The 15,319-nt window shown below is 50.7% G+C and overlaps 1 protein-coding gene across 2 annotated transcripts in view; it reads left to right on the forward strand.

The window, feature by feature from the left end:
- The window catches only part of LOC111145277 (BTB domain containing 16), a 42,338-nt gene that overhangs the window by 11,774 nt on the left and 15,245 nt on the right, over positions 1-15,319 (forward strand). For both annotated transcript variants that reach the window (XM_022500107.1, XM_022500108.1), the window contains exons 6-9: positions 1,372-1,486; positions 4,575-4,644; positions 5,920-6,050; positions 13,610-13,729. In XM_022500107.1, coding sequence (XP_022355815.1) covers positions 1,372-1,486; positions 4,575-4,644; positions 5,920-6,050; positions 13,610-13,729 — 436 coding nt within the window. The remainder of the gene's footprint in view (positions 1-1,371; positions 1,487-4,574; positions 4,645-5,919; positions 6,051-13,609; positions 13,730-15,319) is intronic.

The following is a 15,319-nucleotide window of genomic DNA, read 5'->3' on the forward strand; positions in this document are numbered from 1 at the left end:
AAGATTTTATTTATTTATTTGTCAGAGAGAGAGATAGAGAGAGAGCGAGAGTGAGCACAAGCAGATAGAGTGGCAGGCAGAGGCAGAGGGAGAAGCAGGCTCCCCGCTGAGCAAGGAGCTCGATGTGGGACTCGATCCCAGGACGCTGGGATCACGACCTGAGCCGAAGGCAGCGGCTTAACCCACTGAGCCACCCAGGCGTCCCGCCCTGCTAGATTTAGAAACAATAGAACAAACAAGTGGCACAGGGTGTTCAGTCCTTCCTTGTTGAAGATAGCTGAGCGGAGCAGAGAAGGTGCTAGAGAGAGGTGCTCATCCCTGGAAGAGAGGCGTGGAGGATGCCGAGGAGGAAGAAAGCAACAGGCGTTGGGTCAGACCGACCCGATGACAGGGAAGCCCTCGGCCTGCCCTTGCCGGGCAGCTGTGGACACGCCCCTCCCTCGATGGGCTCACCCTCTCCCACCCCAGCCTGCCACCTGGAAACAGAGACAGACAGCTGTCTTAAAGCAGCTGCGTGCTGTCACGGTCTTCGGACCCACAGGTCAGGAAACACCAGCCCCGGAAAGCCCTGGCCAGGCCGGTTGTCCTCGGAGAGTACGGGGCTGGGCTGCCGTGCTGATTGGGACCAGGTAGACGGACTTAGAATAAGCCCCATCCCTCTGCTCCCGGGTCACAGGAGCTCAGTTCTCCGACATGACATCAGCCTCGCTCTTACCAGGAGTCCTTAGCCTTTTTGAAGACTCTGAGGAAAGTCTGCTGTAAGCTAAGCATTCTCTCCAGAGAACAAAGTGCACGCACATGCACACAGTGTTTGTACATTTCGGGGCAGTCACCTCCCTGCACAGCACACAGGGCCCGGGGGCGCGGAGGACCCCTGAGGCACAGATGCCAGGATGGGATTAGGGCAGCGTTCTTTCAGCAGGAGCCGGCTTTTCTTTTGTTTCTTTTTTTTTTTTTTTAAAGATTTTATTTATTTATTTGACAGAGAGAGAGCTCACAAGTAGACAAAGAGGCAGGCAGAGAGAGAGGAGGGGAAGCAGGCTCCCTGCTGAGCAGAGAGCCCGATGCGGGGCTCGATCCCAGGACCCTGGGATCATGACCTGAGCCGAAGGCAGAGGCTTTAACCCACTGAGCCACCCAGGCGCCCCAGGAGCCGGCTTTTCCTGACTTCTTCTTCAACTCCTCTGGGGAGGGTGGGAGCCCGGGCTGGATCCGCACTCAGGGCCGAGCAGGTACATTTCCTCTAAGGGCATCTCTGCCCGGCCAGCCCCAGCACACTTGAATGTCCAGTGGGGAGGGCACCCCCAGGTAAGGGACGCAGGGTGCAGAGCCCCAAGATGACGGCTTTCTCTCTCGCTGCTTCTCCCCCAGCCTTTGCCACGGCCCTGAAGAACCTCTACCTGAGCAAAGTGGAGATAAACATGAACGACGTGCTGGGCGTGCTGGCTTCCGCACACATTCTCCAGTTCAGCAGCCTGTTTCAAAGGTAAGAAGCCTGGCAAGGCGTAGGGCCGGGGCCAGCCCTGGGCGAGGTAGAGGGGGGCCTCCTGGCCCATTCATAGACCGTTTCTCTTCGGTGGACGAGGACAACTGGGTTTCTCTGCACCGAGCACAGCTGTGAGTCTGCAAAGGAACCGAGGCCCTAACTCACACGTGCTGAGCTCACGGCTGAGCCTCTGCCCCAGCAGCGAGCTCCTTCCAGCTTCCCCCGGGCCGCCCACCCTGCTTGCTTGTCAGTTCACCGTGCTCACTGTCGCTGACAAGCCTCTCACTGAGCACACACACCTCCGCGGGCCAACTGAGACCATGACCAGAGCCAAAATCAAGAGACGCTCAACTGACCGAGCCACTCAGGCTCCTGGTTTTCATTAGACTTTTTTCTGCAGAGCCAACAGCAAACCTAGGGTGTGAGCAGCCGGGGCTGTGCTCAGCCCTGTGGTAAGCTGTTTCTTGCTCTTCATGTGCCTCAGTGATCTCAGCTGTGAAATGGGGCTCATTACATTTGCCCTATTTCCAGGACTTTGTCGGGGGTGAGGGGCTGTGCTCTGAGCGGGAGCATCGGGCACAGTCACCACCCTCAGCTCCTGGCCAGGGTGACCTCGTTCATCCTCCCTGCAGTCCTGGGAGGTGGTACGTGACTATGTCCACTTCACAGACAAGAAAACTGGACCCTCGTGAGGTGAGTGACTTGCTCAAGGCCACAGGAGAGCAGCCAGAACTTACAGGAGGTCAAGGGGCCGCAGAACCTGGACCCCAACACTGTCCGTTTCTGCTTTGCTCAGGCGAGTGGTGACGTCACCATTTGCCACTAATGAAGCCTTCCTGCTCCCTCCCTTCAGGCGCACTTGGTGAGGCAGGGTTTGCTGGGGGCCAGTGACCGGTCATTTTGTTCCAACACACCTTCAGTCACTCATCTGCTCCTTTATGAACGACGCCTTGGGTGTCTTCAGGACACTGGGAACAGTGAGGACCAAAGGGACAGAGTTCCCGCTCTCTAGAGCTTCCTGCCCCACAGGTCTCCAGGGCACAGGAAATGAGCAAAGTGGAATGAAGGATGGGGATCCCAACCGGAACATTTTGTGTTATGTATGATTAATTGCAAGTAAACAGGTCCCTGTGATTGACCAGAACAGTTCTTAGAGTTCCCCTTTTCTGTATCCTGTAATATTGCTCCATTCCGGTAACATTTATGAAAGGGTAAGTGAACCAAATGGAAAATTGTTGATGGGATTCACTTTTTCTAGAATATGTTGTCCCTTCCCTCGGGCTTTTCCTGGGATGTGTGCCTACTGCACTCACATCCTGAGCATCGAGCTGGTATCGTCTAACTCTCTGATTTCATAGCACTTGAGGCGATTCCACACAGAGAGGGATTCAGGGCAGCGATGGTCCATCTGGCTTGTTCCACTCTCTGCCTCAGGATCTTTATCTGAGGAAATGAAAGAATGCAAGAACTTCCTGTCCTGGTCAAGAGAGGACATCAGCTGCCCTGGAGAGCGCAGGGCAGGATCTCTCCGGACTTGTGCCGGTTTCAAGTCAATTTCTGTAGACTCCAAACAGCCAGATTCTACCCCGAAGACAGTTTTGAGCCAGTGTCTCATTCTTGGGGCATCTGAAATGACTCTAGCCAGACACATGATCCGGAGTCTCAAGAAGCCTTATTGGGGAGGCAGACGCCATGTGAGCTTAGGGATGCAGGCTCTCAGAGGCCTGGACGTGACAGCCAAGGGGACCAGAGTCTGGAAGAGACACTCCAGCATGTCAGCTTGGCCCGATCTGCAGGGTGGGTGGCTGTGGGAGATAGGAGACCAGAGGTATAGGCAGAGCTGGGTCGTGTGGGCTCTGGGGCTAACTCCACTGGGGCAAGGTCTGGCTTCTGCTGGGATTTCCCATGCCCTGTTCATGGCCTGCACCACCCGTTTGCAGCCCCACATCGCCATAATGAGAACAATATCACAGCTTCCTGATTCCTGGTGCTCTGATATCTCTGACCTGAAAGCTGGAAGGTCCGCCTCCCTCTTGGAGCAGGGTCTACAGCCTCTATCAGCCACAGCTGCCCTACCTTGGGCCCAAATTCTTAGCCTCAGCTCACTCTCGGAGCCGTGGCGTTGGCAATCTGGGGCTGAGCTAAGAATGACATGTCCTTCATTTTCCTTCCTCCCCTCCACGACTTGTTTTAAAGGTCAGAGTAGCAAGGGCTTTGGAGATAACAAGCCCTCATTACCCAGATGAGCAAACCTCGGCCTGCCTGGGGCAGATGGGTCTTGCTCAAGATTCCCCAGGTAATTGTGGTGGGTGTCACAGGTCGGATCCAGGTGGGCCTGGCACGCCACTGGGCTGGCTCTCACCTGCCTTTGAGAGGCTGATGGTACAGTTGGCCAGGATGTGGCAGCACACGCCTCAGTGTGTGTGTGTGTGTGTGTGTGTGTGTGTGTGTAGTGTATAGTGGAACAGAAATGCCCTGGGTTACTCTGATAGCATCACAAATCCAGGTGCTGGATGAGACCTCAAAGACCATCTTAGTTGAGCTCCTGGCCAAGTGCAAAATCACCCTGGTGGCTGCTTAGGTCTGGATCCCACACCGCCGAGGCTGCCTGTGTTCGGGGGGTGCGGTGTGTGCCTGGAGGTTCCAGCTGGTACTGTTCCTTGGTTTTGAGCATCGCACACTTGCAACGGCACAGCTGCGATTCTGCTTGCTGCGTGTGTAGACGTATGTGCATGCTTTAGGCTTGCTTTGTGTCCCCCAATCTGGGGAAGCCTGACCATTCCAATGCAGCCTGGCCAATGAGTATGACAGTGAGAAGGGGGGCACACGTGAACGTGTCAGCCTCCTGGAGCACCAATTTCTGTACCCCAACTCCAAACCCTGCTAATTCTGCTCACATGTCTCACTGCCAAAAGCCAGCACCTGAAGAACACAGGGCCTGGGGGGGGGGGCAGGACCAGCACCTTCTGCACACCCCCTTTCACACCTCAGTTCCACCCCTGCTACCATCCTGGAGTTGATGCAAACCTCTGGGGTTTCCAAGTTCTCTGCCTGGGGGTCTCCAAGAACCGCATTTCTCTCTCTGCAGGTGTGTGGCCATGATGATGAACGGACTCATGCCAAGCACCATCAAGGACTTCTACCTGGCCGGCTGCAAGGTGAGGATAACCTGGACTGAGCTCATCACACCTGGGGAACTTTGAGAACACATCAGGCTCTGGGATTTTACCCACCAGGCCCAGCTCCAAAAACAAAACAAAACAGAACAAAACAAAACAAAACCTATCTGAAAGCACCCACTTAACTGGTACCCATATTTTATTTTGCCAAGGAAACAATTTTAAAAATCACTTTAGTTTAAAAGGACATTTTAAAACCAAAAAACATTTTTAAATGAGAAATTAAAAAGCCTTAAAAATTAGGAGGGCAAATAAAAGCACAGCCTTTCTCACCCCAAGTAGCAGGCAATCTTCCAGGACGTTCTTCTTGGAGTCAGGTGAAATTATGTGTGTCTCCCTGCCTGGGGCCAGTCACTGTGTCAGTACTGGGAATAAATGATGTCATCATAGGGTCACATTGTCAGAGGAGAACACTGAGACCCAAGGAGGGGAGCAAACAGAGCAGGGTCAGTTCTGAGTTGCAGTGCTGGGCTCGAACCCCAGGCCGTCCAATCCTAGCCTTCCTCTGTGAGGTCGCCATTGACCTTGAAACGGGTCCATCTGACTGCCAAGTTCAGTCCGCGCACAGTCGGCATGTCAGAGTGCCCTTGTGATGGCCTCTAAGAAGGCACTCACTGCCTCTTTTGCAAAGATAATGCAGTGCCCTCACCTTTACTCCATGAGGCACTAAAACGTCACTCTGTGGGCAGCGTCTCTGCGATCTGGTCAGCATTTCTCAGCCACTCTTTGGCTTGGGAAGGACTGTCACTCCGAGGACATGCAAGAGGTACTAAGACCTTGTCCAGGTCCGTCCCTGGGAGAACGTTGTCGTTTTCTTTGGACTTTTTTCTTTGGACGAGCCTCCCTTTGGGTCACACCCTGTGGGCCCTTCCACGATCCGTGGTTTCAGTGTGCCACCCTGTGGTCACACCACCAGGGTTTGCTCCCAGCTCTGCCACTTGCTAGTTTTTGGATCGTTGGCAAGAGCAGCAATCTTGGGGCCTCAGTTTCTCCATCAGTAAAAATAGGGATAATAAGGAACCGACCACATAGGATTATGGTGAGGATTAACTTAAATCAATCTGGTGCGTGGCCAGGAGCATAGCAAACATTCCAAAAATGTTATCTGCTGCATTTTGTGTGTTTGGAAGAAAAGGTTTGAGTGTCTACAGCAGGACACGCCCGGGAGCCTGCTTGTAGTGTCGCCAAGGGCCAGCAGAGGGCGCTGGGAGTTCAGGGATCTCTTAACCCATTGGCTTTTCTGGTCCTTCTCAGTATAAAGAAGCGCAGCTCACCACTGCCTGTGAGAAGTGGCTGGAAATGAACTTGGTCCCTCTGGTGGGGACGCAGATCCACCTCCGGAAAATCCCGCAGGAGCTGCTCCACAAAGTGCTTCGGTCCCCCAGGTCAGAGTTGGTCCCCAGGGGTGCTGTGTGTGGGACCAGGTGTTGTCCCCGAGGGGATCCTGGGGCAGTAGGGTTGGTCCTGGAAGGGAGGTGCTCAAGCGGGGCACCCCCATACCCCTGATGGCCAGGCCCAGTGTTCAGCACCCACTCCTTCCCAAACTCCCCGCCCTCCTGGACAGCCAGCCCAAGGTGGGGGCCAAAACGTGGAGTGCTGGGGGGTGGGGTGGGGATGGACCCCCTTCACACTCCTTCACTGGGGTAGGGATGCTCTGGGTGCTCGCTGTCTCGTTATCCACATGGTAATTAATTCAATAATTGCCCATGTAATTAAAAAAATCCTGGCAACATTAATACACATTCATGATGGTAAAGGGAAAATAGAGAAAATCAGAAAACAGAAAATAAAACCTCTTATCCTAAGTCAGTTTCTATCTTTAGCCCTGACTCCTCTCCCGAACAGCTCTGACCCAGACATGCGTTTGACCTGACAGCTCAAGCTAACAGCCAACCCTTGGGGCCCCACCCTGTGTTCCTTCACCAGCTGCTCAAGCTAGAACCTTGGGAACCCTTCCACACCCACTTCGCCTTCACCCCGAGCGCGTCAGTAACACTCCCGCACCCAGACCATCTCTACAGGCTTCTCTTCTTGGGCACCAGCCAGAGCCTAGACCTCCATCAGCTGTTCTCTGGACCACTGCAGGGACCTCTAAGTCAGGGTCTTGTGTCTGCTCTTGACCCCCACTGAGAACGTCTCTAGCCCAAGGGCCTCTGGTGCGCACATCTGTCCCTCTGTCTCAGCAGCCACGAGACATCCACGGGGCCACCTGAGACTCCAGCCCCGCTGAGCACCTGCCACACACAGTTGTGCTCTCCCTCCTGCCCGAAATGCCTGGTTTCTGGCTGGCTCCTTCTGGTCCTTCGAGTCATTCATGGAAACATCCCCAGTGCTTGACCTTTTAGGTTATTTCTAGTGTATTACCAATATAAATACAGTACCGTGGTGATCTCTCCTTCAATGTACGTGTGTCTATCTCAGACTATTTTCCCACATTAAATTTCTAGACGTGCCATTAACGAAGTCAAAAGGACTTTCTGGTTTTGTCACAAGTGAAAAGTATTTTTAAACATAGTCTATTTGAAAATAATTTCAAACTTAAAATAGTAAGAATGGCACAAAGAATATTTATACACCCTTTACCCTGTTTTGTTCGATCTCTGCTATTTGCTCAATTATCTGCATCTGTGCAGAGTTTCGTACCCACGTCTTGCTCCTGGAGCCTCTGGGGGCAGGTTACCTACACCAGCTACAGTTTCTCCTAAATGCTTCCGTGTTTATTTGCTGATAAAAAGAACTTTTTAATGTGACCGCAGTGCAATTACCAACCATACGCGATGTGGCATTGATGTTAACAGCTGACGTCATTGGCCCGGCACTCTCCTTTAGAACATTCTGGTTTAGGGTGACAGGCTGTATTTACCTGTCAGGATCTTTGGACCTCCTTACAAGGCCATTGCCAAGTTGCCAGGATTGTATCCCCTTGGGGTGAACTTCAAAAGCGAGAAGTAAATCCTACTAAACTTTGTAGCCATATGTCAGAGATGAAATGTCTACTCCTGCTCATGGCATAGAAAGCAATCGGATTTCAGAAATCAGATCTGGACAGATTCATTCCACTGTTGGTTTGAATTTACCGAGTGGCTTGCGATGTTCTCATACTTAAAGAGTAATGAGGTTGTTAGAACAGAGTTCTAATGTTGAGGGAGACCGTATTATCAGGAGCGCCCGGGGGAATCTGGGCGGCCTCCTGGTGTCATTCTACCCCACTCCCTGCTGCTTCCCCCCCCCCCCGCATGTGCCCTCCCCCACCCTCCAGCAGAGCAAAGGTTACACAAGCATTGAAGAAAAGATAAACATGGCATCCCTTAGACTTTTCCTAACACTGTCCCTCCCTTGGAAAGACTGAGCTGTCGCACCCTGGTAGCATTTAACCAAGAACAGGGAAAAATTGTCTGACCACAGCCAGAGCCTCGGTGATGGAATGGGCCTTACAAAATGTACATGAGGCAGGAAAAGAGGTCAAGTACATACCACGTCAAGCGTCTAGACGCACAAGCTTGGGGAGACATGACTGATGTGGGAACAGGGTCCTGCTCCTCCCGCCCCTCCCCAGGAGCTGTCTACACACACGGTCCAGAGCCATCCCAGCGGCAGGGGAAAGGGCCCTGCGTGGCCTCAAGCAAGTCATCAGCCCTTGTGCCTTGGAGGCTTTCAGCTGGCAGCGCTCTGACCTCCTGTTCACGTTCCCCCAGGCAGATTCTCCTCAGTCGAGGGTCGCTGTGGTGTTGTCAGCCCCCACCTGCTTTGAAGCTGGAGGGAGGTGGGGAACAGAAGGTGCTGGAAATCGGGGCCTGGCCATACCTGGTGCCGGGTGGGGTCTGAGACATTTACCCAGGCTCGGGCGCCTCACCTGGGCACGCTGGCGGGCTGGTGGGTCTGCCATCTTGGACCACAGCTGATTAAGAACAAAACTTTCCAGAGCGGCTGCACCAGCTCGCATTCCCACCAACAGTGTAGGAGGGCTCCCCTTTCTCCGCATCCTCGCCAGCATCTGTCATCCCCTGACTTGTTAATTTTAGCCCCTCTGACTGGTGTCTCACTGTGGTTTTGATTTGTATTTCCCTGATGCCGAGTGATGTGGAGCACTCTTTCATGTGTCTGTTGGCCATCTGGATGTCTTCTTCGCAGAAATGTCTGTTCATGTCTTCTGCCCATTTCTTGATTGTATTATTTGTTCTTTGGGTGTTGAGTTTGCTAAGTTCTTTATAGATTTTAGATAATAGCCCTTTATCTGATATGTCATTTGCAAATATCTCCAATTCTGTCAGTTGTCTTTTGGTTTTGTTGACTGTTTCCTTTGCTGTGCAAAAGCTTTTGATCTTGATGAAGTCCCAATAGTTCATTTTTGCCCTTGCTTCCCTTGCCTTTGGCGATTCACAGACCTGTACCCCTGGGGCTAATAATACAATATATGTTAATTTTTTTAAAAAAAGAACCTTTAGATGAGTTCATATTTATTGAGCCCCTTGGGGTAGGTGCCCTGCTCTGTGCACCATCCCTTTCAAGCCCCACAGCCCTGTGTGACAGGTGCAGTTAGTGTCCCAAGGATAAGAGGGACAATAAAACGTAGGGCTCGCTCAAGCCCAGAGCTCAGGCTCCAAAGTCCAGGCTCCCTCCCTCCACACTACACTGTCTCGTCATTTGTTCCAGAGGCCACGCTGCCTGGCAGCCAGAGCTCAGCTGGGTTGTCCTGGCAAGTCACATGGTCCCAGAGGGGCTGTGTGGAAATGCCAGCACGTGAGGGGTCAGGGATGGCCCATCCCCATGGGCCCACTTAGGGTAGACAGCGGCCCGTCCCCCAGCTTCTGGTCATGGTGTGTGGGTCTCTAAGCCTCGTGGGAACAACGTCCATCTCAGCAGACGCTTCAGCTTCTGGGCCATTTACCTTCTCGATCTGAAGCCCCTTTGACCTGGTCTTCCTCTGGGTTTCGTAAACAACACACCGCTTGCGTAAACTACACACCACTTCCCTGACCTCTGGGGCCTCTGGTGTTTCATTTCTTCGCCTGGGCCTTCGGCTGCCAGTTCACTTTCTCTTCAGAGGTCAGCACTAGGTTACCCTGTTCCGCGAACTCCAATACTATGAAAGCTTCGTTCCAACTTCTGCTTTTCTAGAAGCCAAGCTCCTGGTAGACTTAGGAGAAGTGGAAAACTCCACCAGCTGTCCAGTTCCTATCTACATGGAAAGCCACCCTACAACCCAGGCTCTGTCCACTTATCCTCGGCTTCCTGCCCATGACACCATCGGTCCTGAGGGCTCAGGAATTCCCAGGAGAAGTCACCCTTGTCCTCCATGGTGAGCCAGTCCCACAACATCTGGAGCACCATAGGCCATGGCTCTCAAACAGTTTCTTCCTGAAGCTGATGCTTCTCTGGCTAATGGCAACTATTAAGCACTTGTTGTATACAGGACACTTTGAGTGGGTTATTGGCCTAACTCCTACAGCCATGCAGTGAGGTGGGTGCTGTTACCTGCGTTTTCATGTGTAGGAAATGAAAGGACTGGCCCAGTTTCCCTGCACGCAGCATGAGAGTTGGGATTTGAACACAGGTCTGAGTGGCCTCAAAGCCCCGGTGATCACCAGCCCGGCCTACCGCTGTGCTCTGCATGAGGACTCATTTTTCCCTATTGATAATCAAGATCAATAAGGATATTGATGGTTAGTTTTTATTGTAAAACAATTTTAAAGTTAGGAGGCGACTAGAACACACAATTGGACCTCCCTCCCAAAATGAACAGTGACATTTTGTCGTAAGAAAGAAAACATCACCAACAAAGCAGAAGTCGACCATGCTCCCTTCCCAGCATCCTCTTAGCCTCTCCCCCTCCCCAAGACAATCAGACCATTGTCCTGGGCCTGCGTGAACCCAGTCCTGTGATTGTATTCTTACTCCATACGTGCATGTCTATAAATAATGTGTAATATCGTTTCGTAAAAACTTAAACTTCGGGGGCACCTGGGTGGCTCAGTGGGTTAAAGCCTCTGCCTTTGGCTCAGGTCATGATCTCAGGGTCCTGGGATCGAGCCCCATATTGGGCTCTCTGCTCAGCGGGGACCCTGCTTCCTCCTCTCTCTCTGCCTGCTTCTCTGCTTACTTGTGGTCTCTGTCAAATAAATAAATAAAATCTTAAAAAAAAAACACAAAAAACCTTAAACTTCGAATCAATGTTCTCATCGTGACCGTAGTGCTCTCCAGCCTCCTTCGTTTTCTGACACAAGGAGCTGTGTTCTCTCCATGTCGATTCTTACTTATCTAATTAGCATTTTCAATTTGAAGTTGTGCAGGCTTCCAGTGAATGGATAGAGAGCAATTTTTCATTCCCTTCCTAATAGCCATTTGTTTTATTTTGCTTTTTTATTTATTCGGGATCCTTGTTCATGCTTTCTTGTTTGCCCTGATACAGCTTTCTTCATAGTCTGTACTCAAAGGGAGGCCCTTATTATTTATGTATAATTTTCTTTAAAAAAAAAAAAGACAAGCAGTGTCTTGTTAACATTTTTCTCTTGAACAAATACCACTTACCTCCCAATGGCTACTACTGAGCACCTATAAACACAGGTAGAACAGCCCAGATGTTCACCTGTGCTGGAGGGAAGTTTAGGATCTCTGGGTTCTGTGAGGCCATCAGAGCTCTTGAGTAAATGAAAATATGTTAGAATGTCCTCAGCAGGAACCAGTACTTCGGGGGACTGGAACTTGGCCTAAAGATGGAGGGGCTGGGACACCTGGATGGTGCAGTTAGTTAAACGTCCAACTCTTGGTTTCAGCTCAGCTCGTGATCTCAAGGTCCTGAGTTAGTCCTGTGTCAGGCTCCACGCTCAGTGCGGAGCCTGCCCTGACACCCCTCCCCTGCCTGTACGCACGCACGCACACACTCTTTTTCTCTCAAATAAATAAATCTTTAAAGACAGAGGACTTTATTTGAACAATTACCCTTCATAATAAAAGTAAAACCAGGCGTATCCCATCCTCATCGCAAAAAAAAAAAAAGTAAAACCAGGACCCTGATTCTTGGAGCCCCAGGGACTCCTCCCCTGCTGCTGCTGGCTCCTCCTTGGTGAGGTCCCAAAGAACCTCCGGGTTTGGGGACCTGGGGCTTGGATTCTGCACCAGGTGTCACGCAGCTCCCCAGCCAGAGCTGGTTGGTGGACTGGCGGAGTTCTGTGTGGGCACATCATGTACTAACAGGCTCTGTGACATCCCCCATCCCTTCTCACCCTCATTGCCCAGACAGTGACAGATTTGATCCTGTCTAACCAGCATCAAAGCCCATGCATCTGTAGGTGGCCTGAAAACAAAAGCAAAGAGACATTCTCCTGTGGCCAGAAATAGTGTGAAAGGTGGGTGGGTGACCTTTCCACTTCCTTTAGAGTCACCATTTAGCTTGGGTCCCACCCACCAAGACCGCTCAAAGTGGTGGACGCAGAAGCTCTGATAAGTTAGGGAGCCAAACATGCCATCCCTGTGCTCATGGTGAGAAATATCAAGGGTATTAAGACTGGCTGGAATGACTTCTTAGATAATCAAGCTGGTGGGAGGCTTTGGAGAAGCTCTCTGGGAGACCTCCTTGGTTTACAGAGTTGACGTTGTAGGGAGTGACACTCCTCCTCACCACTTGTTTCTAGATAAGAAGTCTCATGTCACTGCGGGCAAAGCGTGGGCTCCACAGCCAGGACCCAGCCCTGTCACTTAGGAGTCAGAGGTGCCGTTCGTTAGCTCGCTCCTCCGTGCCAGGCCCTGCGCTAATGATCTCTGTGTATGTCGTCGGCTTGATAATGTCCACATTCCAACCCGAGCCTGTGAATATGTTCAGTTGCATGGCAAAGGGGAAGGAAGGTTGCAGAGGGATGACCTTGAGCTGGGGAGGGTGTGCTGGATCGCCCGGGTGGACCCAGTGTAATCACAAGGATCCTTGCACGTGGAAGACCACAGGCAGGAAAGTGAGAACTGGAAAGAGATTGGAAGGTGCTGTGCTGCTGGCCTGAGGATGGAGGAAAGGGCCATAAGCTACGGGATGTGGGTAGCCTCTGGAAGCTGGAAAAAGCATGGAAACGGTTCTCCGTAGAGTCCCCGGGAAGAATGCGGTCCACACCTTGATCCTAGCCCAGTGAGCTCCGTTGTGTTCTTCTGAATTCCAGAACCATAAGATCATAAATGTGTGTTGTTTTAAGCCACTTGGTTCATGGTGGTTTGTTAAAGCAGTGACAGGAAACAGCATGCCACTTAAGGAAATCTTAGCACCTGCTGTCACCACTGTCTATGGATACAAGCATCTGCGGGAGGCTCCACGGCCAGCCTGGGGCTGGACTGACCCCTGCCCAGCTCTGCCCCCACAGTCCTGCGAACTCAACTCAGTTATGTTGCCCTCAGTCCCAGCTAGGGACTAGGAACTAGGAAGTGATGATGGAGGCATTTATCTCAGTGCAAAACTTAAGAGGGGCTCCAAAAGACCTCAGCTGCTGAGGTAAGTATATTGCGGTGCAGTATTTTAAAATAAAAATTAATGCAAAAACCCACAATGAACGAAATATTAAAATTTTACATAAATATAGGGTCAGTCTGAATTTATCTATATAAGTAAGGAACATACCCCAACTTTGCAGGATTGTCCGGAATTAAATGAAAGAACAGATGAAAACATCTCGGGCACTCCTGTCTCTTTGAAGCCGGCCATTCGTTTGGCACCACAGCCGGTGGGGGGCGGGTTGCTTAGGGTCACATCCCAGCTCCCCTAAGGATCACCAATGGGTCACTGGGTCCCGTGACCCTGAGAACATGACCTTGAGAACATCATTTAACATCTCTTTGTCTGAAGTGACCTGCAGACTCAGGGGTGGTGTTTCCTCTTTCCTAAACTCACTCTTAACTTTCTGTTTTTTCTTAAAAATGGCCTGAGTTGTTGCTACTCCTCAAATTTCTTCTCTTTCATTTTGGCCAGGTTGTTCACTTTTAACGAGTTTCATCTTCTGAAAACACTACTTTTGTGGGTCTTCTTGCAACTGAACCACAAAATCCAGACGGTTCCAGTGCATGAAACTGTGCTGGCGTTTTTTAAAAGGTAACGTAACCGTGCGGATTGATGAAATGCATATATGCTGGTTTTTACACTCATAATATCCTGGAGCAAAAGCCTCAGGGATACGATTTTTCATAGCATCACCCAGAGTGCACTGAATGCAATTTTCTTTATGGGACTTAAGGTTATCGGGATCCTTGGAGCCCTTGGAGTACTTGAAAATGCGAATATGTAGGTGTTATAACCTGAGATAACCATGTGCTTCTGAACTCTTGTTCTGTCCAGTAAAAGACATGATGCACAAAGTACTCCTTTCATTCAGAAAAATTTATTACCAAACCTTCAAAACATCATGTTTAAAATGTGTCTAAATGAGACCAGGTCATCCTCCCTTATGTTTCATGAGAGCAGATGACATCGTGAATTTCCTAGACAAATGGAAAAGCATTTGAATGCACAAAGCTTTCATAGAATTAGCTCAGTTTCTTATACTCTCTAAACTTATGAATTCTAGAAATTCTAGATCTCAAAAGAGCAGTCAAAAATAGTAATTTCAGCTTAATGGACACCATTTAATTACGTGTTAAGTGCCGTAATTCTGATAATGGCACTTTGTATTTGTAATCTCAGTTGGACTCTGGGGCTGGTTTTATTCCCATTTTACAGATGAAGAAACTCAAGGTGGAGATGAACTATCTTGTCAGAGATGACGCAAGTGAGGGGTCTGACTTGAACTCAGGTCTGCTGAATCCCAAGGCATTTTGCTGCCCATTCCTAGGATGGCTGATAGGATTCCTCTCTTGCGTCCGCTCCAGCTAGTTCAGTAATAGCTCCCTGCATGCTGGGTTAAGAAAGATTCTGAGGCTGCCTCTAGGTTCAGTGTTTTTGTTAGCTGAGGGCTTTACAGTGTGTCCTCCCCTCCCTGGTCTGCTCTCTGCTGTGAGTTTTCTCTCTGTTCAATCAAGAGTCCCCTGTTAAGCTGTGGTAGCTTGGGGGCAGCGGGGCAGGGTCGGGAGAGGCTGAAATTGGTGGTTTACTGGCTCCATTTTGCACCTCTCTAGCCTCAATTGATACTTTGTGAATACACTCACGTCTATCACAGAGGCTGGCTGTGGGGTGTGGGGGTCCTGTCGCCAAAGATAGTCCCAGGTGGTCCTCAGGCTCTGCCTGGAGGAAGTCACTGATGGCATCACCGTCACTGTCAGGTTGAGGAGCCTGCCCCCCACCTTGGCAGGAGGGGGGTCTCCAGGCACCATCCAGTGTGTCCCAGGAAGCCCAGAGGCTCCGTTTCTTGTGCACGTATGAGTTTCACAGATAAACACATCTGCCCCATACTCATCAGCGGATTGACCTGTTTAAGCCAAGTTTTTCATTTGCATTGTTCCGACGCATTTAATCCTTTTCTGGAACATCTGTGCACGATGTTAACTATAGAGCTCATTTTTCCTGCCTCATTATTTGGGGAAAGCGGTAGTCAGTGCCAGAATGACATGCACTTTGCTTAGTTTCTATATAATTTGCTTTGAACACAAATGCTTAAACCACCCCCCCCCTCTTTTAATAGCCCAAAAGACACTTTTTCCTATGAGTCACACACACCAGGAAAACTTGCTATTTGGCTCCAAGTTAGCA

Source organism: Enhydra lutris, unplaced genomic scaffold, assembly GCF_002288905.1.
Source record: "Enhydra lutris kenyoni isolate GAN:26980312 unplaced genomic scaffold, ASM228890v2 scaffoldscaffold12, whole genome shotgun sequence".
In the NCBI taxonomy this organism is placed as follows: Eukaryota; Metazoa; Chordata; class Mammalia; order Carnivora; family Mustelidae; genus Enhydra; species Enhydra lutris.